Source organism: Tachypleus tridentatus, chromosome 2 (assembly GCF_004210375.1).
Source record: "Tachypleus tridentatus isolate NWPU-2018 chromosome 2, ASM421037v1, whole genome shotgun sequence".
Classification (NCBI taxonomy): Eukaryota; Metazoa; Arthropoda; class Merostomata; order Xiphosura; family Limulidae; genus Tachypleus; species Tachypleus tridentatus.
The window spans coordinates 136,538,962-136,563,513 of NC_134826.1; the positions used below are offsets into that span (position 1 = coordinate 136,538,962).

Below are 24,552 nucleotides of genomic sequence, written 5' to 3' on the forward strand. Positions count from 1 at the left end.
GTAACATTGTGCCATGAGTGACTCACTATAAATGGTGACATTGTGCCATTAGTATCTTACTCTGAATGGTAACATTGTGCCATGAGTGACTCACTATAAATGGTGACATTGTGCCATTAATATCTTACTCTGAATGTTAACTTTGTGCCATGAGTGTCTCACTATGAATGGTAATATTGTGCCATTAATATCTTATTCTGAATGGTAACATTGTGCCAGTAACATCTTACTCTGAATGGTAACATTGTGCCATTAATATCTTACTCTGAATGATGATATTGCGACGCCTCTTGTTGGGACTGCGGTAAGTCTACGGATTTACAACAATAAAATCAAGAGTTCGATTCCCCTCGGTGGACACAAAAGATAACCCGATGTGGCTTTGCTATAACAAAAACACATGTACACACACACAAACATTGCGCCATAAATGTTTTATCCTAAATGGTAACTTTGTGCCATGAATGTCTCACTCTGAATGGCAAAACTGTGACATGACTATTTCACTCTGGATGCTTATATGGAGCCACAAATGTTTTATTCTTAATGACAACGGTGTTTTATGAATGTCTCACTCTAAGTGACAACAGTGTTTTATGAATGTCTTACTCCAAATAGCATACTGCCTTTTATGAATGAAGCCCTGGAGTCATTCGTAATTTCAATATTTCCTGGGATACTAAATTTGGATACACAGTGCTAAGACGTTCCTCCAGATGACAAATAATGTATTAAGAAGGTCTGATTATATCAAACATTTCTTAGTCCTGAACGTTAACAATACAAAGGTATCTCGAATTATTTTAGTTGGAATGTGCTGCCACTTCATTTATCACATTTTATTCTTAATATGTTTGTTTATAAGTTCAATCAAATTTAGGACAGATTAATCAGATTTTATATTTATGTTGAAGTATCGTGAGGAGGCATATTTTTGTGTAGATTTGTTAATTTTTTGTTTTTATTTGCCGTGCGGTAATGTTTTACTGTCCTGATTCTAACATTATTATATGCACAGTTACGACAGAAAGTGTTCGTATCCCTGCGCCCCGTGTGGTTTTTTGCTTACAACTTAAAAATTATCACGACTAGGCCAATAGAAGTATTGTATATTATAAATATTATACTAACACACATCTACATAAATTTTTATGTAAATTAAACTACAAATAAGCTGTTTATAAACAAATAACCAAAAATAGGAGAAGCAGAAATTTTTCTTACATTTCAGAACGTGTGAAAACACTGATATTCCTGTAAAACGTTTGCTCAGTTTGACAAATAAACTATAATACATTATACCATTCCAGAACTAGACACTGGGTTCATAATAATTGGAATTTAGCCAGCAAAAAATGTACTTCCGGCAATTTAGCGCAGTATCCGTCATTATCTGCTTGGTCATCATGGCGAACAGGAAACAACTGTCCATTGATTAAAAAAAACAACTAATTATTGTAAAATACAAGTCTCATGTGTCTCTTTCCGGTATTGCTACACAACGTAATGTGCCAAAATCTACTGTTCAAAGCATAATTGCCAAGTTTAAGCTTACAGGATCAACTGTTAACCTCCGTCCGGAACGAGAGAACCTTCCTCTTGGTTCTCAGAGAAGTTAGTAGGAACTCTCGTTTAACACGTAATGACATACAAAAACTGGTAATGGGAAACTGTGGTTGAAGTAAGCACCTCTACAGTTACGAACATGTTATGCTCTTCTGGGTTCAAAGCATGCCGTTCTCGTAGAACTCCATATTTAAAGCCTGTTCATTTAGAAAACGATTGAGGTATGCAAGAAAGCATGTAGATAAACCCTTTACCTATTGGAAGGGTATTCTTTGGTCAGACGAGACTAAAATCGAGGTTTTCGGCCACAATGATGTTCGCTTTATTTTCCGTAAGAAGGGGGAACGAAATCTTCCAATGAACACCATCCCTACAGTTAAACGTGGAGGTGGCTTGATCATGCTATGGGGTTCCTTCAGCTCTTCTGGTGTAGGCAGCCTTCACCGCGTCAACGGAATCATGAAAAAGGAAGAATACGTTGACATATTACGCACTTATATCAAGAATGATGCTCGGAACTTGTGGCTTGGGCGTCGTTGGATCTTCCAGCATGACAATAACCATAAGCACACATCGAAATATGTGCAATCCTGGTTGCAGAGGAATCATATAAGCGTTCTGGAGTGGCCATCGCAGTCACCCGATCTCAACCCAATTGAAAACGTTTGGCATGAGTTGAAGACCGGGACTCATCAGCGTCATCCGAATAACTTGCAAGAGTAAAGAAGAATGGAAGAAAATACCAGTTAAGTACTGTCAAACGATCATGGAGGGCTATAAGGAGAGATTGTGCCAAGTAATTCACCTGAAAGGCTACACAACTGACAATTAAAGTAGGCGCACGAACACTTTCTGCCCCTCCTATGTTAGGTTATTTTTTTATAAACAGTTTATGTGTCGTTCAATTTACATAAAAATTTATTTAGATGTGTGTTAATATAACATTTATAATATACTTTACTTTCATTATCCTAATCGTAAGACTTTTTACGTTATGAGGAAAAACCTTCTCACGACGCAGGGGTACGAACACTTTCTGTCTTAACTGTGAGTCATCCTACATAACCAACTGTGATGGTTGTTTTCAAAAACTTTTAATTTATATTGGTGTTCGTCCCTCCTCGGGGAAGCACTTGTACCACTCCCTATTTCATAACTCTCTGGGAAACATAACCAGTCATTTCTTTTATCAACCCAGACACTTAAGAATATTTCTTTTGTCCTTCAAAAATACTATACGCTGTATTTGTTAAGTTTATTTTAATTCCAAAACATTTTTCTTACCTTTACAAAATTGATAGTTTCGATATACAAGTATATGGATAATATTGTACATCCAGGCATGACATTTATACACACAAAATAATGTTTACAGGCGAAGAAACCGGAAGATATGAACGTAAAATAAGTACCTGCGTAAAACAAGACTAAGGAATAATAATTTAACAGCTATAGGAAAATCAGAAACTCGATCATTGGTAGTGATAACCAACACAAATATACTTCTGACGAGCTCTGAGGTAATTCCAGGAACTCACTTTACCTGTTGGCATCTTTCCAAAATTCAGATAGTCTTGACCAATGATCGAGCTCGACAGATGTGAAAAACATAATCAGTTGTACATAATAATTACTTTGAGGTATCATAATGCCAATTGCCTCCGAAAACAACTCTATTACATTCAGACGAGTTTAAAGAAACTTCATTTACTAAAATAAAATGAACGACTCTAAACTGATAACAATTTGCTAATATGAAGTCATACGCCCACTGACTAAAAAATAAACCCTATTTTTTGTGGGAAGAGGCCTAGAAATCCTATACATACACCTAAGACAAAAATATGCCGTAAGATATTTGCGATAAAAAGCACGTGACAATAGAGACTGGAAAAAAAATCTGGGGAATGTGTTTGTTTGTGTGTTTTGAATTTCGCACAAAGCTACTCGAGGGCTATCTGTGCTAGCCGTCCCTAATTTAGCAGTGTAAGACTAGAGGGAAGGCAGCTAGTCATCACCACCCACCGCCAACTCTTGGGCTACTCTTTTACCGACGAATAGTTTGTAAAACCCTCACAATTGAAAGGGCGAGCATGTTTGGTGCGACTGGGATTCGAACCCGCGACCCTCGGATTACGAGTCGCACGCCTTAACACGCTTGGCCATGCCGGGCCCAAATCTGGGAAAAGAATGCAAGGCACGCAAGATGAAAAGTTTGGTTTGAACTTTGCCAACGAATAGTAGGATTGACTGTGACATTATAAGGCCCCATGGCTAAAAGGGATGAGTATTTTTTTTGTGGGACGAGAATTCGAACGCCCGACACTCAGATTGCGTGTTGAATGCCATAACCACCTGGCCATGCTGGACGTAGACCAAAAGGTCACGATACAATACCTACTGGCTCAGTTGACGTCACACTAACACGGAACTCGTTAATTCATCTCACGGCACGCATTGGTTATTACTTCGTCCGATATTACGCTGCATTTATCAACTCAATTTACGTTGCAAAGTAGTTATTACATCTTCCTAACTTACACAACATGCATCAATTCATCTGATTTATGAAGACGTTATTATCTAATCTGAAATCAGACAGTTGATATTACTTAACTCAAATTTACACAGAACTCATCAACTCATCTGACTTATGTAGTTGTTATTGACTCATCTGTCACGGCTGAAAGGGCAAGCATGTTTCGTGTGACGGGGATTCGAACCCGCGACTCTCTGATTACGAGTCGAATGCTTTAACCACCTGGCTATGCTGGGCCTATGTATGTTCGGATAAATAACAGTGGTTTCGTAAATACTAAAGTATGAATATGCTTGGAGAACTCGCTATCGGTTTCTGAAGGTCTTCGAATAAATTGGCATATCGTAGTAGTTAAAGATGCTTTACAAGGAATGCTTTTAGCATTCATATTATGTAAATGAAATAATTAAAGCTGTTTATGTGTGACATTAGCTTACCTGAATGTTCTTTATCAGATACTCAATTTATGAAGCTTGGGTAGCGTCTATGACATTTAGAAAGGCCTTAAGGGTTTGCTTGTTTGATGGCTGATGGGCCTGGCATGGCCAAGCGCGTAAGGCGTGCGACTCGTAATTCGAGGGTCGCGGGTTCGCGCCCGCGTCGCGTTAAATATGCTCGCCCTCCCAACCGTGGGGGCGTTATAATGTGACGGTCAATCCCACTTTTCGTTGGTAAAGAGTAGCCCAAGAGTTGGCGGTGGGTAGTGATGACTAGCTGCCTTCCCTCTAGTTTTACACTGCTAAATTAGGGACGGCTAGCACAGATAGCCCTCGAGTAGCTTTGTGCGAAATTCCAAAACAAACAAACAAATTTGATGGCTGATGAACTTCCAATGAAGATACTTCCAGTGGTACATTATCTTATATCTCTTGATCGTAATTTATTTTTTAAAATATATTGATCCATTTTTCTTACTAAGTTATTATGTTGATCCATTCTTGTATATATTTCTTTCTGTTATATTGTGTTGATTTTACTTTCTGTCTTTACGTCGCTGAATTAATGAATTGCTCTATAATTCGTGTTCGATTGGTGTACTGATCTGTTTTTCTATCTTTGTTTTACCGGATTATTGCGTTTGATTATCTTTCTGTTTTAAGATTATTGGATTATAGAATTGATTTATATTTCTATCGTTTTTTCTTATCGGATTAGTATTGTATTGATACGTCTTTTATTCTTTTTTATTGTTGAATTACTGTGTTCATTTGTTTTCTATCTTTTCTTCTTACTGGATTATTGATTTGATATATTTTCCTATTTTTCTTAGTGGATTGTAACATTAATCCAATTTTTTCTAGTTTTATCTCATTAGATTATCATGTTAATCTATCTTTTTTGTATATTCTTCTCGAAGGATAACTCTTTATTTTGCTTCCAAGTGGTATATCTAACAGCTTTTAATGTTAAACATCGGGTTTTGAAACCCGTAGTGGATACAGCTGAAATAACTCGCCGTGTTTGTTAAAAACAAACAAACAGTATGCTGGTCCACGTTTTTTACTTGACTTTGTGGAGTTACATCCTATTAGTCACTCGAATTCAAGTTGCTATCTTATTAAGATAGAGGATAAGCCTTTATTTGGTAGACTTGTCTTAAGATGTGAGTTCTAGTGATATCTTCTCTCTGTGAATGAACATTTGAGTTTTCGTTTCACAGGCAATAGAATTTTGTTTCTTCATCCATTTTGTATTTCTTTGTATCAACATTATTCTGTTCACCGCACTTAACGAAATGACTTCCCACTGGCTTAAAGGTAAGTATTCAGACATGTAATGCTAAGCTTCGGATTTCGATTTCTTGTGGTGGACAGAACACAGACAGTATATTTATTATGTGTGTGTGTATCTTTGCAATGAAACAGATAACTAGCGAAACTTTTTTATTTGTTTGTTTGTTTGAATCTCGCGCAAATCTACACGAGGGCTATCTGCGCTAGCCGTCCCTAATTTAGCAGTGCAAGACTAGAGGGAAGGAAATTAGTCATCACCACCCACCGCCAACTCTTTTGCTACTCTGTAACCAATGAACAGTGGGAATGGCCGTACATTATAACGACCTCACGGTTGAAAGGATGAGCACGTTTGTTTTGAAGGGATTCGAACCCGCGATCCTCAGATTGTAAGTTAAATGTCTTATCCATCTGGACATGCTGGGCCAACTCTCTGGATACTCTTTTACCAACAAGTGGGATTGACCGTCGCAGTATAGCGCCATCACGGCTGGAAGGGCGAGCATGTTTGGTGTGACTGTTAAGAAAAAACACCTCTCGATACTTAAAGAAACAAGTGTTTGTCTCCAAGCGGTAGCTTACGATATCCATTTTTCAAGAAATACAAAAACTACAAACTCTTTCCAAACAACTACAACAATGTAATATGCAGAAAGAGGTGTCTTCAAGTGTGTATCAATGCTATGTGCAAGAACAAGTGCTATTTTCAAACAGTTACCAATACTTAATTTGACGTTTCCAGAAAGTGTTATCAAATGAGCTATATTACAGTAAATACAGAGAGTTGAGCACGATTTGAATACGATAATCAGAAATTCACATGACACCCATAACTCACTGCGGTAGACCAAAATGTTTAATATGTTTTAATAATATTTGGCGTTTCATAGATAGTATTGCGCCGCAAAAATTTGACCATTTTTTGGAAGGGTAGTACGAAGAAAAATATCCATACACTTCGAGTAAAAAGGTTGGAGACTTATAATATCCAAAACCCTGTATCATCTTGGGGTATCAAAATCCTCAAGAAAGGAACCTGCAACATGTTGTGCCCTAGAGGTGGTAAGTAAGATGCAGAGTTTTGTATATTTACATGTTTCAGGAGGCAGTAGGAAACATGATCCATAACGATCTCCCTCTGGAAAAGTATACAGCTGCTGAATGTGTAAGTTCGGGAGCAGCTAGAAAATTAAAGAGGTTTGCATGGTAGTCCATCTGAGACATACTGATCAAGTGCCTACAGATATTTAAGCGATTGGACTATTGAAACGGATACCGGGAAACCTCTACATTAGGTGGATTATAGAGAGAAGTGCTGTGTTTTGGATTTGACAACTTTTTACGGAGCCCTTTACAATGGAAACTATGTTGAGATAGTGCTCTGAACAGACGTGACGACATGGCCTACAACGACTTTGGTATGCTCCAAAACAGTTTTATTACAGCGTATGTAACCATTGTATTTACACTTTATCAGCAGAAATAGGTGGCGTTTCTGGAGAATGCAATTAGCAGAATCAGGTGATGTTTATCTAGAAATATTGATGTTCTATTCAGATTAAACACGTGTGGACAGATCAAACGGGTCTAATGATAGATCAAATGCCAGTTACTCGTTCCTTAGCGTCTTGTACTTTGGTTCTACGAAAACGCGGGAAAGTGTGGGTTGACTGGGAAACCCCACCAAAACAGCCGCCTTGTCATTTCTCATTCGTCCGATCCGTGCTAACCTGATATCCTGCTAGATATATAAACTAGACCATTGCCTAAATGCGTACTGTGCAAAATAAGGCAGGATTTCCATTAGGCGCCGGTTCGAAGAGTCGCGCGGTCACGAGCAATGCGGGTGAGATGTCTCTGCGCGTGTCGAGCTCTGCTTTTACTGTACAGCGTGACGTTGTTTGTTAAGACACAACCGTTATCAGTGACGATCGACGACTTTCGGTCACGAGAAACTCCACACGATGACGAGATAGAAAAGACATCGAAATTATGAAACGTCGCCTTCTTCGAGAACTCGGAATGAGTGAAACGCCGGAAGTTTCAGAGGTCAATATCTCTAAAAGTGAGATGGACAGAGTGCTTGAAATTTATCATCAGAACGCCCAAATTGCTGATTCAGAAGAAATGATGGGAGAATATGATACGATTCGACAATTTTACACCTTCAGAGATCAAGGTAAGATAAACAAACTCATTACTAACAATGTCTGTGTGGTTGGCTGTATCATCACATTGTACTCGCTTCTAGGGTTTCTGCACTCGTCAGGATATGTGAACTAGCAGCCAGAGTAAGCAGTTGAAATAAAGGTCAGAATAGAAATGAACAAACAGATGAGATAAGTAAGGGTATTGATCCAAATTATCAATACGTTATGGGAACTAACAGTGTGATATTTCTATAGATGTTCATAAGGTATAAAAATTACCGTAATAATCTGTACGTAGCAGCATATAAGAGAAAATAAACCAATATTAGTAGCAGTAGTAGGAGAGGTGGCTATTTCTTTGTTTTTTGTTTTGAATTTCGTGCAAAGCTACACCAGGGCTGTCTGCGCTAGCCGTCCCTAACTTAGCAGTGTAAGGCTAGAGGAAAAGCAGCTAGTCATAACCACCTACCGCCAACTCTTGGGCTACTCTTTTACCATCGAATAGTGAATTAACCGTCACGTTATAACGCCCCTGCGGATAAATGTGCGAATGTATTTCGTATGACGGGGATTCGAACCCACGACCTTCAGATTACGAGTCGAGCGTCCCAATCACCTGGCCATGCCGGGCAGAGGTAGCTATAACAAGGCACCTAAAAGTTGTACCTGTTTATTTTGAACTTCTCTCAAGGCTACTCGAGGGCTGTTTGCGCTAAATGTCCCTAATTTAACTGCGATAAACTAGAAGGAACGTATCTAATCAACACCTTTTACCACCAGAGGGATTGGCCGCTTAATTATTACGTTCCCAAAACTAAAAGATCGAGCACGGCTGAGCCCTCTAAAAGAGCAACCTCACCACCAGGCTATGTGGGGCCGTCTTCTATACTAGTATCATAAAGTCTAATAGCTTAGAACGGCTGAGCTAGCGTGGCGTGTCATTCATAAACGCTTAACACATATGCAAGACTGAACTACAGTTCAAAGGTCTTGTCTTCAGTGGCATAGGTCAAAGTAAACTTGAAAATCCATTATCATACAATGTTTCTGTTGGGTGAACCAGTAATGTATAATATAATATATTGATCATCAGTACTAGTTCACTGGTCATCCATTAAGAACGTTTCGCTCACCAGGTTTCATCCCCAGTCATCTTCATCCGCCAAAACAGAAGAATCCACAAGTAACATATATAATATTTTACAGGTCTTGTCGACATTCTAAATGATACTGCATACAGTTCAAAATTCAAAGCATGGAGAAAATTGTATTTGTCAACTTTTGAAATTCGCGCAAGGCTACACGAGGGCTATTTGCGCTAGCCATTCCTAATTTAGCAGTGTAAAACTAAAAGGAAGGCAACTGGCCATCACCACCTACCGCCATCTCTTGAGCGACTCTTTTACCAACGAATAATGGGTTTGACAGTAACATTATGATGCACCCAAGGCTGAAAGGGTAAGCATGATTGGTGTGACGGGGATTGAAACCTGCGACCCTCAGATTACGAGTCGAGTGCCATAACCATAGTGCTGGGCCATAGAAAGTTGTACGTTACTAACATATCTTGAAGCATGGAGAAAGTTGTGTGTCACTAACATATCATGAAACATGGAAAAAGTTGTGTTACTAACGTATCTTGAAGCATGGAGAAAGTTGTGTGTCACTAACATATCATGAAACATGGAAAAAGTTGTGTTACTAACGTATCTTGAAGCATGGAGAAAGTTGTGTGTCACTAACATATCATGAAACATGGAAAAAGTTGTGTTACTAACGTATCTTGAAGCATGGAGAAAGTTATGTGTCACTAACATATCATGATGCATGTAGAAAGTTGTGTCACTAAATAATCATGACTTATAAAGGTTAACATGACAGTGACGTCTGAACACTGACATGACTTATGAATGCCATTAAAACTTTAATATGTACCTTCCAAATAACCTGAATACTAACAGTACATATCTTCCAAATAACCATGACTTATGAATGCCAGTAATACGTTAATACGTACCTTTCAAATAATCATAAAAAGTTCTAGTGTTAATATATATTACCTACAAAATAACCATACCTTATGAATATTATTATACACAAGAGTTATACACTAGGTCTTCGGACGCTAATTAGTGTTATCTTTTATGTATATTATACTACAGAAGTGTCATACAATATGCTCATTATACAGTACTTAGTGTCATACAATATGCTCATTATACAGTACTTAGTGTCATACAGTATGCTCATTATACAGTACTTAGTGTCATACAATATGCTCATTATACAGTACTTAGTGTCATACAGTATGCTCATTATACAGTATTTAGTGCCATGCAGTATGCTCATTATACAGTATTTAGTGCCATGCAGTATACTCATTATACAGTATTTAGTGTCATACAATAAGCTCATTATACAGTATTTAGTGCCATGCAGTATGCTCATTATACAGTGTTTAGTGTCATACAATATGCTCATTAATCAGTATTTAGTGTCATGCAGTATGCTCATTATACAGTGTTTAGTGTCATACAGTATGCTCATTAATCAGTATTTAGTGTCATGCAGTATGCTCATTATACAGTATTTAGTGTCATGCAGTATGCTCATTATACAGTATTTAGTGTCATGCAGTATGCTCATTATACAGTATTTAGTGTCATGCAGTATGCTCATTGTACAGTATTTAGTGTCATACAGTATGCTCATAATACAGTATTTAGTGTCATACAATATCCTCATTATACAGTATTTAGTGTCATACAATATCCTCATTATACAGTATTTAGTGTCATACAATATCCTCATTATACAGTATTTAGTGTCATACAGTATGCTCATTATACAGTATTTAGTGTCATACAATATCCTCATTATACAGTATTTAGTGTCATACAGTATGCTCATTAATCAGTATTTAGTGTCATACAGTATGCTCATTAATCAGTATTTAGTGTCATACACTAGCTAGTCTTACACTTTATGTATGTTACACATCATCAAGTGTCATACACTAGCTAGTCTTACACTTTATGTATGTTACACATCATCAAGTGTCATACACTAGCTAGTCTTACACTTTATGTATGTTACACATCATCAAGTGTCATACACTAGCTAGTCTTACACTTTATGTACATTACACATCATCAAGTGTCATACACTAGTTACTGATACACGTTATGTATGTTACACATCATCAAGTGTCATATCATGTACATGTTATGTTTATGGATGTTATACCTCATGCGCTTTAAATTAACATTAACCTTAAGATGTTATTTTTAAAGTCTAATAATATAAATCTAACTCTTGTTTTTATTTATTCCAATGTTATCAAAGTTACCAATTAAGGTATTAAAATGAGCAGCTTAATACATTGATAATTAAGCGGCTTTTTTCATGTTGTTAGTGTTATTAAAATGAAAAATGTTATATGTGGCTACAGGTAGATCCGGTTGTTTGACGTCAATCACGAGAACTAATGCAGATGATTGTATATTTACTTTTGTGCGTGTGCCACGAGAGGAGCGTGAATTTATATTTTGTCACGTGTTTAGGGCGTGCACATTCCCGTGACTGTAATCAGAATTTCCAACCGAAGTTTCAGCATGAAATTAACGGAAGAGGTTCTTGCTCGAGCATTTCATTACAAGGTGTGCTAACTTTTGTTTAACGGAATTATTAACCGACTCCCCACACTCAATTGATTCAAATAAGCCTAATGGCATTTAATGCTAGAAATCAAGTTTCAATAAACCACAGTTAGTTAGAAACGAGAAGCAAAGGTTTTACCATTTGTTTCTTCTTACAGTTAATTTGTGTGTGATTTCTATTCACTACAGGCATCTTGGTGTTTATCTTCGTGCTTAAATTAACAAAACAAAGAAAACAAAACGAGTGTCAGTCACGTGACTAATTTTTCTACGACTCATTTATTATTAATTTTAATGGAATTCTTGTTCATTGTATTAGTAATAAAACTCAATAAAGTGTTTGGCACAAGTGAGTGACTAATTTAGAAGATAACAGACTTTATGAGAAATTTACACTGAAAGTTTAGATTTAAGAAAATAATAAAAAACTCTCAAAATTATCGAAAAATGAATGCATTTAATAATCAGTTTTTTTTTTTGCCCTGATCCAGTTTTGACCCTAATCTTTATCACGTGAGGTTAACGTCTGAAAAGTTTCTTCCCTAAAAAGGAAAATCTTTCCGACCCCCCCCCCCAACATTCAGTGACACTGTTATTCTTGTCGATTCCACCACCTTTAATTTCTTTATAAACAAAGTTACGATCATTTATTTCATTCATTTCCATAATTCATCTCCAGAAATGCTAGTTTTTTATTTTCCTCTGTGTTCTTGCATGGAATAAATTTTTGGCTCAAATCGTAATAATTAATACAAATGTTCTGATAATTTGAAGCTAATTTTATTATAAATTTTGAAGTTGCAAACTGAGTGTAAATTTATATGAGAGGATCATTGAATGATTTAAAAAAAATAGTTATTTCTTCCGTGCAAGTGTCCGAATCACCATTTTTGCCCGGCATGCCAAGCGTGTCAAGGCGTGCGACTCGTAATCTGAGGGTCGCGGGTTCGAATCCCGGTCGCACCAAACATGCTCTCCCTCCCAGCCGTGGGGGCGTTATAATTTGACAGTCAATCCCACTATTCGTTGGTAAAAGAGTAGCTCAAGAGTTGTACGTGGGTGGTGATGACAAGCTGCCTTCCCTCTAGTCTTACACTGCTAAATTTGGGACGGCTAGCACGGATATCTTTCGTGTAGCTTTGCACGAAATTCAAAACAAACTCCTGTGTTATTTTTTACACGCTTCATCATTACACTTACTTATTTCAAAATACTGTTCAAAGTCATCAAAATAATGCATTTAATTAGAAACTGTTTAATTAATAAATAAAATAGTGTAAAAGTTGGTTCTGGGTTCTTGTGTTAGCGATCATAACACTAACAACTAATAATGAAAGATCCGAGAAATAGGATGTGAATATGGAACAAAAGTTTTTAAAACATTTGTGGAAAACATAAGGAAAGCTCTTTCTATAGAAAGGAAAGCAAATCACTTTAAAAAACAGATATTAAATTGATGGTTATAATATTCAATGTAAAAATATGAGTTGTTGATTATTATTATAAAATTAAAATTAAATACATGAAAAACTATAATGTGAATGTATACAAGCAAAACACAATAAATAAAAGTTACAACTAAATTAATAAACTTTCCCTAATAAATAAAGCGAAAACGTAACTGTAACCTGGTAGAAAGGGTTGTGTATTCTCAACTTAAAAAATATGATTTAATAAAGGTTGTAATTGATATGATTCAAAGAGAAATAATTGTTAGAGGTTATAAATTTCATTAACTTCTAATCGTTAAAACAAAGAAATCTTGAGAGATTCATGTGAAATATATTTTTAACCTCTTATAAAAATAAACAAGTATAGCATAAATATACAACATTACTATCAACAATACAGGTAGATCTTCACTGGTTTCATAGTGTTATACAACATTACTATCACCAATACAGGTAGATTTTCACTGGTTTCATAGTGTTATACAACATTACTATCACCAATACAGGTAGATTTTCACTGGTTTCATAGTGTTATACAATATCACTGTCACCAATACAGGTAGATCTTCACTGGTTTCATAGTGTTATACAACATCACTATCACCAATACAGGTAGATCTTCACTGGTTTCATAGTGTTATACAACATCACTATCACCAATACAGGTAGATCTTCACTGGTTTCATTGTGTTATACAACATTACTATCACTAATACAGGTAGATCTTCACTGGTTTCATTGTGTTATACAACATTGCTATCACTAATACAGGTAGATCTTCACTGGTTTCATAGTGTTATACAACATCACTATCACCAATACAGGTAGTTCTTCACTGGTTTCATAGTGTTATACAATATCACTATCACCAATACAGGTAGATCTTCACTGGTTTCATAGTGTTATACAACATTACTATCACCAATACAGGTAGATCTTCACTGGTTTCATAGTGTTATACAACATCACTATCACCAATACAGGTAGATCTTCACTGGTTTCATTGTGTTATACAACATCACTGTCACCAATACAGGTAGATCTTCACTGGTTTCATAGTGTTATACAACATCACTATCACCAATACAGGTAGATCTTCACTGGTTTCATTGTGTTATACAACATTACTATCACTAATACAGGTAAATCTTCACTGGTTTCATAGTGTTATACAACATTACTATCACCAATACAGGTAGATTTTCACTGGTTTCATAGTGTTATACAACATCACTATCACCAATACAGGTAGTTCTTCACTGGTTTCATAGTGTTATACAACATCACTTTCACCAATACAGGTAGATCTTCACTGGTTTCATTGTGTTATACAACATTACTATCACTAATACAGGTAGATCTTCACTGGTTTCATTGTGTTATACAACATTGCTATCACTAATACAGGTAGATCTTCACTGGTTTCATAGTGTTATACAACATCACTATCACCAATACAGGTAGATCTTCACTGGTTTCATAGTGTTATACAACATTACTATCACCAATACAGGTAGATCTTCACTGGTTTCATAGTGTTATGCAACATCACTATCACCAATACAGGTAGATCTTCACTGGTTTCATTGTGTTATACAACATCACTGTCACCAATACAGGTAGATCTTCACTGGTTTCATAGTGTTATACAACATCACTATCACCAATACAGGTAGATCTTCACTGGTTTCATAGTGTTATGCAACATCACTATCACCAATACAGGTAGATCTTCACTGGTTTCATAGTGTTATACAACATCACTATCACCAATACAGGTAGATCTTCACTGGTTTCATTGTGTTATACAACATTGCTATCACTAATACAGGTAGATCTTCACTGGTTTCATAGTGTTATACAACATTACTATCACCAATACAGGTAGATTTTCACTGGTTTCATAGTCTTATACAACATCACTATCACCAATACAGGTAGATTTTCATTGGTTTCATAGTGTTATATAAGACACTATCATCAGTAGCGGTAGATCTTCACTGGTTTCAGAGTGTTATATACAACACTAGATACAGGTATGTAGTTCATACAAACCTGTATGTGTTTGTGTAATACTTGTTATGCGTGGATGTTAATTCTTCTATTTATGTAGGTGATTTTCTAATTTTCTTATGCTTTTATGTGTCTCCTATGAAAGATGTCTCCACGTATTTACAACTGCAACACTTTGGTACAAAGGCACTTCCGTAGTACTGACACAACCGAATTTGTTTAGCATCTATTGTAGTTACCCTGATTAATCATTTCTACATTCACTTCTTAACAGACGTTTGTTTATTTAACGATTTTTTCTTTGCCCTCTGTACCGTGTGCTCTACATGTATCGAAAACAGTGTTTTTTTAGCTTATACGTCTTCACGCGTATCATTCAGCCATTGGGGTGGGTACATGGTGGATTACCTATTTTATGTGCTTTTAAATCGAACTGATTTTCAACTCTAAAAGACTGATTGTCTCTCTTTTTGTCTGATTTTTCCATTACAGTACCATTACAATCCAAACTGGGTGATGATCATATGTGGAAAGGCAGTTCGCGGACGTTATTGTTTACTTTAGAATTTCCTCGCCTCAAGAGGAACAGCACAAAAAGTATTAACGTGGATTCTGCTACGTTAAGTATCTACGTGGCCCGTAGAGGGTTTCATCATGAAAGAAAGGATCGCTTTGATCTAAGGAGTGGGCAGCCAGCACGTGCAACTGTGTACATCTATGTACTTGAAGAAAGAGACCACTTGCTGAGTCGTGAGCGATCTTTAGTTTCTGCTCAGAGTGTGGTTCTCAACTCCGACAGGTGGGAAGTATTCGATGTAACCAAAGCTGTTAAAACCTGGGTAGCGGCTCCCTCTCAAAACTATAGGCTCCTTATCGATTGCGACGCCCCCGACTTTACGTTTCTTTCTGTAAATAACTCCGAAACGATATTGAGTGATAATGAGAAACCGGGAAACATTTTCTACCAGAAGCCTGGGAGAGCAGCTTTGGATATTCAGGTATCAATACGTACGAAACGAAAGAAACGATCGATACGCAACCGAAAAAGACAACGAAGCAGGTATCCATTGGACTGCACAACTGGACAGAAAACGAAACTCTGCTGTCGTTACTCCATGACGATTTCCTTCAAAGAGTTGAAGTGGCATTGGATCATTGAGCCGAAACAGTTTGAAGCATATTTCTGTAAAGGAAAGTGTAATCACAACTATAAAACCTATGCTAGTAGACACGCAAGAATTCAAAACCTGATGCGGAGACAAAAGGGAAAAAGGAAACAAATACCCCGTCTTTGCTGTGCCCCACAGAAAATGGAACCTCTACAAGTTGTATACTTGAAAACAAGAGTGAATTAGATACGAAGAAGCTAGGGGGGATGATAGTCTCACAGTGCGGCTGTGCATAGTATCGAATTTAAATTAATAATTCAAAACCTGATGCGGAGACAAAGGGAAAAGGAAACAAATACCCCGTCTTTGCTGTGCTCAACAGAAAATGGAACCTCTACAAGTTGTATGGTTAAAAAACAAGAGTGAATTAGATACGAAGAAGCTTGGGGGAGATGATAGTCTCACAGTGCGGCTGCGCATAGTATCGGATTTAAATTAATAATTTGATTAATAGTTTTAATAATTGTTTTCTTAACAATAACCTAAAGAGTACAGATACTTACCAAGCAGCGTCTACCTTATTCAACATAAAATAGTGTGTTTTTCTAAACAATAAGTAGAAGCTACCACGTAATGTTTGTAGACAATACACTATTATACTCGACGTTAGGCCTTTATATGGGTAATTGGTGAAATTGTTTATAAATTTGAATAAATACCTAAGTATAGAAATGAAACAAATGCGATTATCTTCCAGAGAATTGATTCAAATATCAAACGCAATATGCCTATAGAATTAAATAATTTACACCCTTGTGCAAATTAATTGAAACAAGACGGAAAATTACGATTTTTTTCAATTTTTTGCATTTTATTTCTGAGAATCCCAAAATTACTCACAAATTAATGCATGATATAACTGCCTTTATTTTTCAGAAGATCATTAATCCGCTTTGGTATTGAGTCCACGAGTTGACTGCAATCTTTACTAATTTTTGGATCACGGTACCACACCTCAATTATGGCCTCAATTAGCTTATCTTTCGTAGTACAGTCTTTTCCCGAAGTCTTTCTTTACAAATCGCCCAAAGATTTTCAACAGGATTTAAGTCCGGAGAGTTTCCAGGCCAGTCCAGCACTTTTATTCGCTTTGTAGTCATAAAATTTTTCACAAGTTTCGATGTGTGGCACGGAGCCAAATCTTGCTGAAAAATGCCAGATCCATTTGGAAATCTCTTTTAAATTCTGGAACTACTCTTCTCTGCAAACCTTCAACGTACTGTGGTCCTCGCATCATACCCTCTAGGATATGTAAGTCTCCGACGCCATAGTAGCTGAAAAAGACCCTTTCAAGGGATGGTTTACGAACTGATTGATGTGAGATTCTCGAAGTTTCTCACCTGGAGATCTGCGAACATGCAGACTTCTTTGACCCTGTACGAAGAACTGAATCTCGTCACTTAATAACACCTTTCTCCATTGTTCTTGCGTCCAGTTCTTGTATTTCAAACATTATTGATACCGTTTTTTCTTCATTGAGTTGGTAAGAAGTTGTTGTTTGACAGGTCTTCTTGCCCTTCTAACGCAATTTTAAATGACGTAATATTCCTTAAATTTCGTCTTATATCCAAAAATTAGATCGACCCATTTTTCGCTGTGAAATGCTTCAAACTGTTTTGTTGTCGTTTCCAGCTTGCTAAAATGTTATCTGTAACGATTAACTCGTTAAAGGTATTGGTTTGGCTTATTTTGAATTTCGCGCAAAGCTACTCGAGGGCTATCTGCTCTAGCCGTCCCTAATTTAGCAGTGTAAGACTAGAGAGAAGGCAGCTAGACATCACCACCCACCGTCAACTCTTGGGCTACTCTTTTACAAGCGAATAGTGGGATTGACCGTCACATTATAACGCCTTAACCCACCTGGCCATGCCGCGCCATTATTATTGAGAGCAATGGCACCCATATGACATCAAGGAAAAGGTTATTCTGTTTGATTTTTTAAATTGATTCAGAAACGTGACTGGTAAAAACATAATACAAATTTCATAAAGACATTTTTTTTTTCAACTGGAAGAATTAGAAACAGTCGTTCTTGATGTTACTAGTACAAAAACAGCTTTCTCAACCAACAAAAACACTTCATTGCTTATGCATCTTGTCAAAAACTGATATTTAACTATTTATATAACTTGTCTGGAAACAGCTGTTTCAACTAAGAAACAGATTTCATTGTTTATGTAACTAATACTAAAACAACTATTCCAACAAACCAGAATATTTCCCTACTAGGGCGTTCGACTCGTATTTCGAGGGTCGCGGGTTCGAATCCTAGTAGCACCAATATCCGTATAAGTGTTAAAGAAAATAATAATCAGTAACGTACCACACAAGAATGATATACCCGGATGAACTTAGTTATTAACTTTATTAGAACATTAACTACAAGTGTGAAACTTCAAAGATCCTCAATCACGTTTCTTTCTTAGGCCAGAAGATACGGTGATGAAGTTGACCTTATATATTGTATAAACTGGGTTACAAACAGAAAGAATCCATGGTACTATCTGTATACAGCTTAAGCTGCTACAAAGTAAACAAACAAGAGATATTTCAACTTGTTGAATCTAGGAATTAAACAGCAACAGTTAGCTACGATTTTTTCAAAGATGGATCTTTTCAAAATTTTCGCTTAGGAATCAGCATTGAGTTTGTGTGTGTGTTTTCTTATAGAAAAGCAACATCGTGCTATCTGCTGAGTCCACCCGAGGGTAATCGAATCTCTCACATCCGTAGACTTACCGCTGTACCAGCGGGGGAGAGCGCTGAGGTACAGCTTCGTATAATAAAAGAAAAGTAAAACAATATCTTTGTTAAATGACAAATGATATTATATATCTGTAATCTACTCAGTCCGAGCTGTAATTAAACATACAACATTGAAGCTGAAATCACCAAATACATTGATTTGTTTTTAAATATAACCTTATGCTTTTAAATCTTGTAAATCTCCAAATCCCCTTCTCCTTTATGGTTTTATTTAGTATTAGGAAATAAATAACCTATTTATATGAGAAAATATGTAAGTTCATTCAAATATGATACTCAAAAAAAGCCAGTAAAAAAACTGGAGTTAAATTACAAGTTCGTTTTTGCAGCAAAAGTAAGAAAAGTAACACTTAAACGTAACACATATTGTTTACAACTCTCAATAACCTTAGGCACATACATGTTATTTGTTAGTGTCAGATAAACGTAAACAAACATACATCACATGAAATTACACCAATCAGTATAGTTATGGAGGCATCCATAACTTATGTTTCATGTGCCGGCACCTGTGCGTCTGTAATTTTGTTTTATTTATTGATCTGTATGTCTTAAGTTTTCGTAACTGTTTTGCTTACGTGACCTGACCAAGGTCAGTCATCCATGGTCTTTTTCTAGGAAACTTTTCTGTGCATCGGTAAGAAGTTTTTTTTCAGATATTTCTTGTTCTATAGTTTATGTACAAATATATCTGACGTCAGAAGAGTCGGTAATAAATTGGACCAAGAAAAAAAAAAAGCAAAAAATGTCGTATGAGTTGAGAACATTCGAGAAATAAGTTTATTTTTCTTTACAATGTAAAATGTGTTAAGATAATAGAATTCAGCCCAAGGCTATGTGCAGCTGTGCGAATCCACAAGCTTGGATATTTTACCTTCAAGTTTGGAATCAGTGTCTTATATCCGTATTGTTGTTGTTGTTTTTTCTGAAATGTAATTGATTTTCGTGTAACACAAAACTTTTCACGAGAAATTGATCGTGCACGTTCTTAACTTTAGTATAAACAACTTTTTACATACATTTTTTAAAATTCTATTTCTGGTTCCTGAAGGCAGACCGCTTCGAATAACCCTCAGTTTAAGTTAACTTCGACAGAAGGTTTTATTCAAATCTACATACTTCAAAAAGTTACACATGATTAATCAAAAATCTTTGTTCGTTACTTTGTTTTATGAACAAAAAATTTAACATCAGTAAAGAAGGAACAAGTTTCTCTTGATTAACTTACCCTATTTCTAATTTTTTACAAAGTTAACTATTTCATATAGCTTAGATCCTTCTTTTATATTGCATCAATATATGGTTGACTCCTATATTCTAATGTGGATGAAAACGTAAAAGGTTTTCATCAGATATCACTGCTGTTTGTGATAAGCCGCATCCCTCAACCCTGTTGCTTTACCCGTCTTGTACTTCACAAAACATTAGTTTATACGTCTAAACGTTTTGCACATTAATACTGACAATTTTATCTGTCTGTGAGGCGAACCACAATGATTTGTTTCTATGTTTAAAATGTTAAATGTTCTTCAAAAAACAGTGAGCTTTGTTTATTGAGAATGTTTATTCATTAAAATTATTTTCTGAGATAAATGAGTTCTATTTTATCCTGAATTATACCTCAACAAATTGCACTGGTTCATTGAAAATGAAATATCAAACGATAAATAATAATAATAATTTGGAATGTTTTTAGAGACTGAGTCCTCACCTGATTATATCGCTTATAGATACCTAGAATTACTAAATTTCTGGATCAACCACAGATGCTAAAGTGATGTATGTTTTGTTTTGTTTTTTTAATTTCGCACAAAGCTATTAGAGGGCTATCTGCACTAGCCGTCCCTAATTTACCAGTGTAAGAGTAGAGGGAAGGCAGCTAGTCATCACCACCCACCGCCAACTCTTAGGCTACTCTTTTACCAACGAATAGTGTGATTGACCGTCACATTATAACGCCCCACGGCTGAAAGGGCGAGCATGTCTGGTGCGACGGGGATGCGAACCTACGACCCTCAGATTACGAGTCGCACGCCTTAACGCGCTTGGCCATGCCAGGCGTAAGTGATGTATGAATTTCAGTTATTCGCACATAGTGACTGCATAAGGCTCAGAAATTCACAGCTAGTGACTGTCTAAGACTCAAAGATTGACACATGTTGATTGTATAAAACTAAAGGTTTAATCTAGATTGGCTGTTTAAGGCCCACAGATAGATTCACCCAATCTGGATATATAAGGCACACACTGTGGATGTATAAAAGACAGAGGTTCACTAATGATTGATGTATAAGACTCAGAAATTCAAATACAGTGCCTGTATAATGTTCAGAGATTCATCCATGACACATGTACGAGGCTTAAGGCTTCAAACATGACGACTGTAGAAAGCATATATACTGAGTTATGGTGGATATATGAGATATAGATATTCAAATATATTGATCAAAGAGCTTTTCAAAATTCAACCGTGGTGACTTTATAAAGCTCGGTGATTCTAAATACTGTAATAACAGTCTGAGCGATATGCTGCCGCTATAGGCTAATATTTGACCTTCACACAGTATATGTAAATCTCCGAGCTTTATAAAGTGAATGTATAAGGTAAGAGTCATTTTTTGTAGCTGTATAAGGGCCAAACATTCACACATTGTGACTGTATAAGATTAACAGATTCACACACAACGTCTGTATAAGGCTTAGAGATTCTCCAATTATGGCTGTATTAAGCTCAGAGATTCAAATATAATAGGTGTATAACTTTCAAACAAATTCACCCATGACAGGATCAGAGACTAGCCAGTGGTAACCCTATAAGACTCGAAGGTTCGCAAATAGTGACTGCATAAGGCTCTGTGAGTTACTCATAGCAAACGTATAAAGGTCAGAGATTAGGTCATAATGGTCCTATAAGGACCATAGAAACACCAATGACATTCACAACGAGTGATAATATGAGGCCAATTGATTCCGTCAAATGACGGATGTACAAGTCTGACAGATTCGCCCGTGCTGGATGTACGAGGCTAACAGGTTTACGGATAATACTTGTAAAAGACTTAGAGATTTTCACATGTTGCCTGTATAAGGATCAGACATACCTATTCAGTACAAGATTTAGAGATTCACAGATGATGGAAGTTCAACTATTAAAGATTCTCCCCTGGTGACCGTGTAAGATGCAGAGGTTCACACACATTATCTGTAGGTGGTTCATATGGTGAGAAATATTATCATTCTTTAGAAACACCGTATACTTGCATCAAGGTTATGTTATAAGTGTTGCGCACGAATGAACATCTTGATAAAAGTTCGGATCTGACGTAAATGACATGGTACCTCGTACAGTGCCTTAACTATGCAGAAAGAAGCGAGCAAGGAGCTAGTATATGGTAGTCGTATATTTTATTAACAATCCACGAATAAACCTTGGTAAAACCAATGATCAGTGGAAGAAGGGAAAACAACAGGTGGAGTCTAGAATTAATTTTGGTGAAGAATAACCAATTTCAGCAATAGAAAGAGTCTAGGAAATAAGTTTAGTGAAGAATGAATTAGTTAAACAAAAGAAAGAGTCTAGAACTAAATTTGGTAAGAATAACTTAGTTCAACAACAGGTAGAGTCAACAACTAAGTTTGGTGAAGAACGAATCAGTTCAACAACAGGGAGAGTCTAAAACTACGTTTGGTGAAGGATTAATTAGTTCAAAAATAAGTAAAATCTTACCATTAAGTTTGGTGAAGAATAAATTAATTCAACAACATGTAAAGTCTAAGAACTAAGTTTGGTGAAGAATGAATTAGTTCAACAACAGGTAAGATCAAGGAATTAAGTTTGGTCAAGAATAACTTAGTTCAACAACAGGTAGAGTCTAATAACTAAGTTTGGTGAAGAATAACTAAGTTCAATAACATGTAGAGTCTAGGAACTATGTTTGATGAAGAATGAATTAGTTCAACAAAAGGTAGAGTTTGAAACTACGTTTGGTGAAGAATGGATTAGTTCAACACCATGTAGAGTCTAGGAACTACGTTTGATGAAGAATAAATTAGTTCAACAACAGGTAGAGTCCAGAAACTAAGTTTGATGAAAAATAACTAAGTTCAACAATATGTGGAGTCTAGGAACTAAGTTTGATGAAGAATTAATTAGTTCAACAACAGGTAGAGTCTAGTTACTAAATATCGTGAAAAAATGAATTAATTCAACAGCAGGTAGAGTCTAGGAACAAAGTATGGTGAAAAATGAATTAGTTCAACAACAGATAAATTCTTACAATTAAGTATGGTGAAGAATGAATTAGTTCAACAACAGGTAGAGTCTAAAACTACGTTTGGTGAAGAATAACTTAGTTCAATAACAGATAGAGTATAGAAATTAAGTTTGATGAAGAATGACGAAGTTCAACAGCAGGTAGAGTCTAGGAACTAAGTATGGTGAAGAATGAATTAATTCAACAAAAAGTAAAGTCAGGGAACTAAATATAGTGAAAAATGAATTAATTCAACAACAGGTAGAGTCTAGAACTAGGTTAGGTGAAGAATAACTTAGTTCAACAACAGGTGGAGTTTAGGAACTAAGTTTGGTGAAGAATTAATTAGTTCAACAACAGGTAGAGTCTATAACTAAGTTTGGTGACGAATAACTTAGTTCAACAATAGGTAGAGTCTAAGAACTAAGCTTGGTGAAGAATAACTAAGTTCAATAACATGTAGACACTAGGAACTAAGTTTCATGAAGAATGAATTAGTTCAATAACAGGTAGAGTCTAGTAACTAAATATCGTGAAAAATGAATTAATTCAACAACAGGTAGAGTCTAGAACTAAGATTGGTGAAGAATAACTTAGTACAACAATAAGTAAAATCTTACAATTAAGTTTAGTGAAGAATAAATTAGTTCAACAAAAGATAAAGTCTTACAATTAAGTGTGGTGAAGAATGAATTAGTTCAACAACTAGTAGAGTCTAAGAACTAAGTTTGGAGAAGAATAACTAAGTTCAATAACATTTAGACTCTAGGAATTAAGTTTGATGAAGAATGAATTAGTTCAACAATAAGTAAAATCGTACAATTAAGTTTAGTGAAGAATGAATTAGTTCAACAATACATAAAGTCTTACAATTAAGTGTGGTGAAGAGTGAATTAGTTCAACAACAGGTAGAGTCTAAAACTACATTTAGTGAAGAATAACTTAGTTCAATAACAGGTAAGATCTAGGACCTAAGTTTGGTGAAGAATGAATTAGTTCAACAATAAGTAAAATCTTAAAATTAAGTTTGGTGTAAAACAAATTAGTTCAACAAGAGGTAGAGTTTAAGAACTATGTTTGGTGAAGAATAACTAGATTCAATAACAGGTAGAGTATAGAAATTAAGTTTGATGAAGAATGACGAAGTTCAAAAGCAGGTAAAGTCTAGGAACTAAGTATGGTGAAGAATGAATTAGTTCAACAAAAAGTAAAGTCAGGGAACTAAATATTGTGAAAAATGAATTAGTACAACA

The 24,552-nt window shown here is 35.9% G+C and overlaps 1 protein-coding gene across 3 annotated transcripts; it reads left to right on the forward strand.

Annotated features, from left to right (window-relative positions):
* Positions 1–7,595: 7,595 nt before the first annotated feature.
* Positions 7,596–16,971, forward strand: LOC143245204 (dorsalin-1-like). Of its 3 annotated transcripts, none has more exons than XM_076491263.1 (3): positions 7,596–8,017; positions 11,552–11,647; positions 15,604–16,971. In XM_076491263.1, the coding sequence occupies exons 1-3, from the start codon at positions 7,831–7,833 to the stop codon at positions 16,464–16,466; spliced, it is 1,146 nt and encodes a 381-aa protein (XP_076347378.1). In that variant the 5' UTR covers positions 7,596–7,830; the 3' UTR covers positions 16,467–16,971. The 3 variants fall into 3 exon arrangements, with proteins under 3 accessions (XP_076347378.1, XP_076347380.1, XP_076347381.1); XM_076491266.1 differs by having other exon boundaries at positions 7,879–8,017; positions 11,440–11,647; XM_076491265.1 differs by lacking the exon at positions 11,552–11,647 and having other exon boundaries at positions 7,597–8,017.
* The last annotated feature ends 7,581 nt before the right edge of the window (positions 16,972–24,552 follow it).

Excerpts from the sequence above, each read along its gene's own strand:
- LOC143245204 (XM_076491263.1), top strand. The coding sequence starts at position 7,831 with ATGAAACGTCGCCTTCTTCGAGAACTCGGAATGAGTGAAACGCCGGAA. Across the intron at positions 8,018-11,551 it reads TTACACCTTCAGAGATCAAG|GGCGTGCACATTCCCGTGAC; the intron begins GTAAGATAAACA and ends TCACGTGTTTAG. Across the intron at positions 11,648-15,603 it reads CTCGAGCATTTCATTACAAG|TACCATTACAATCCAAACTG; the intron begins GTGTGCTAACTT and ends TTTCCATTACAG.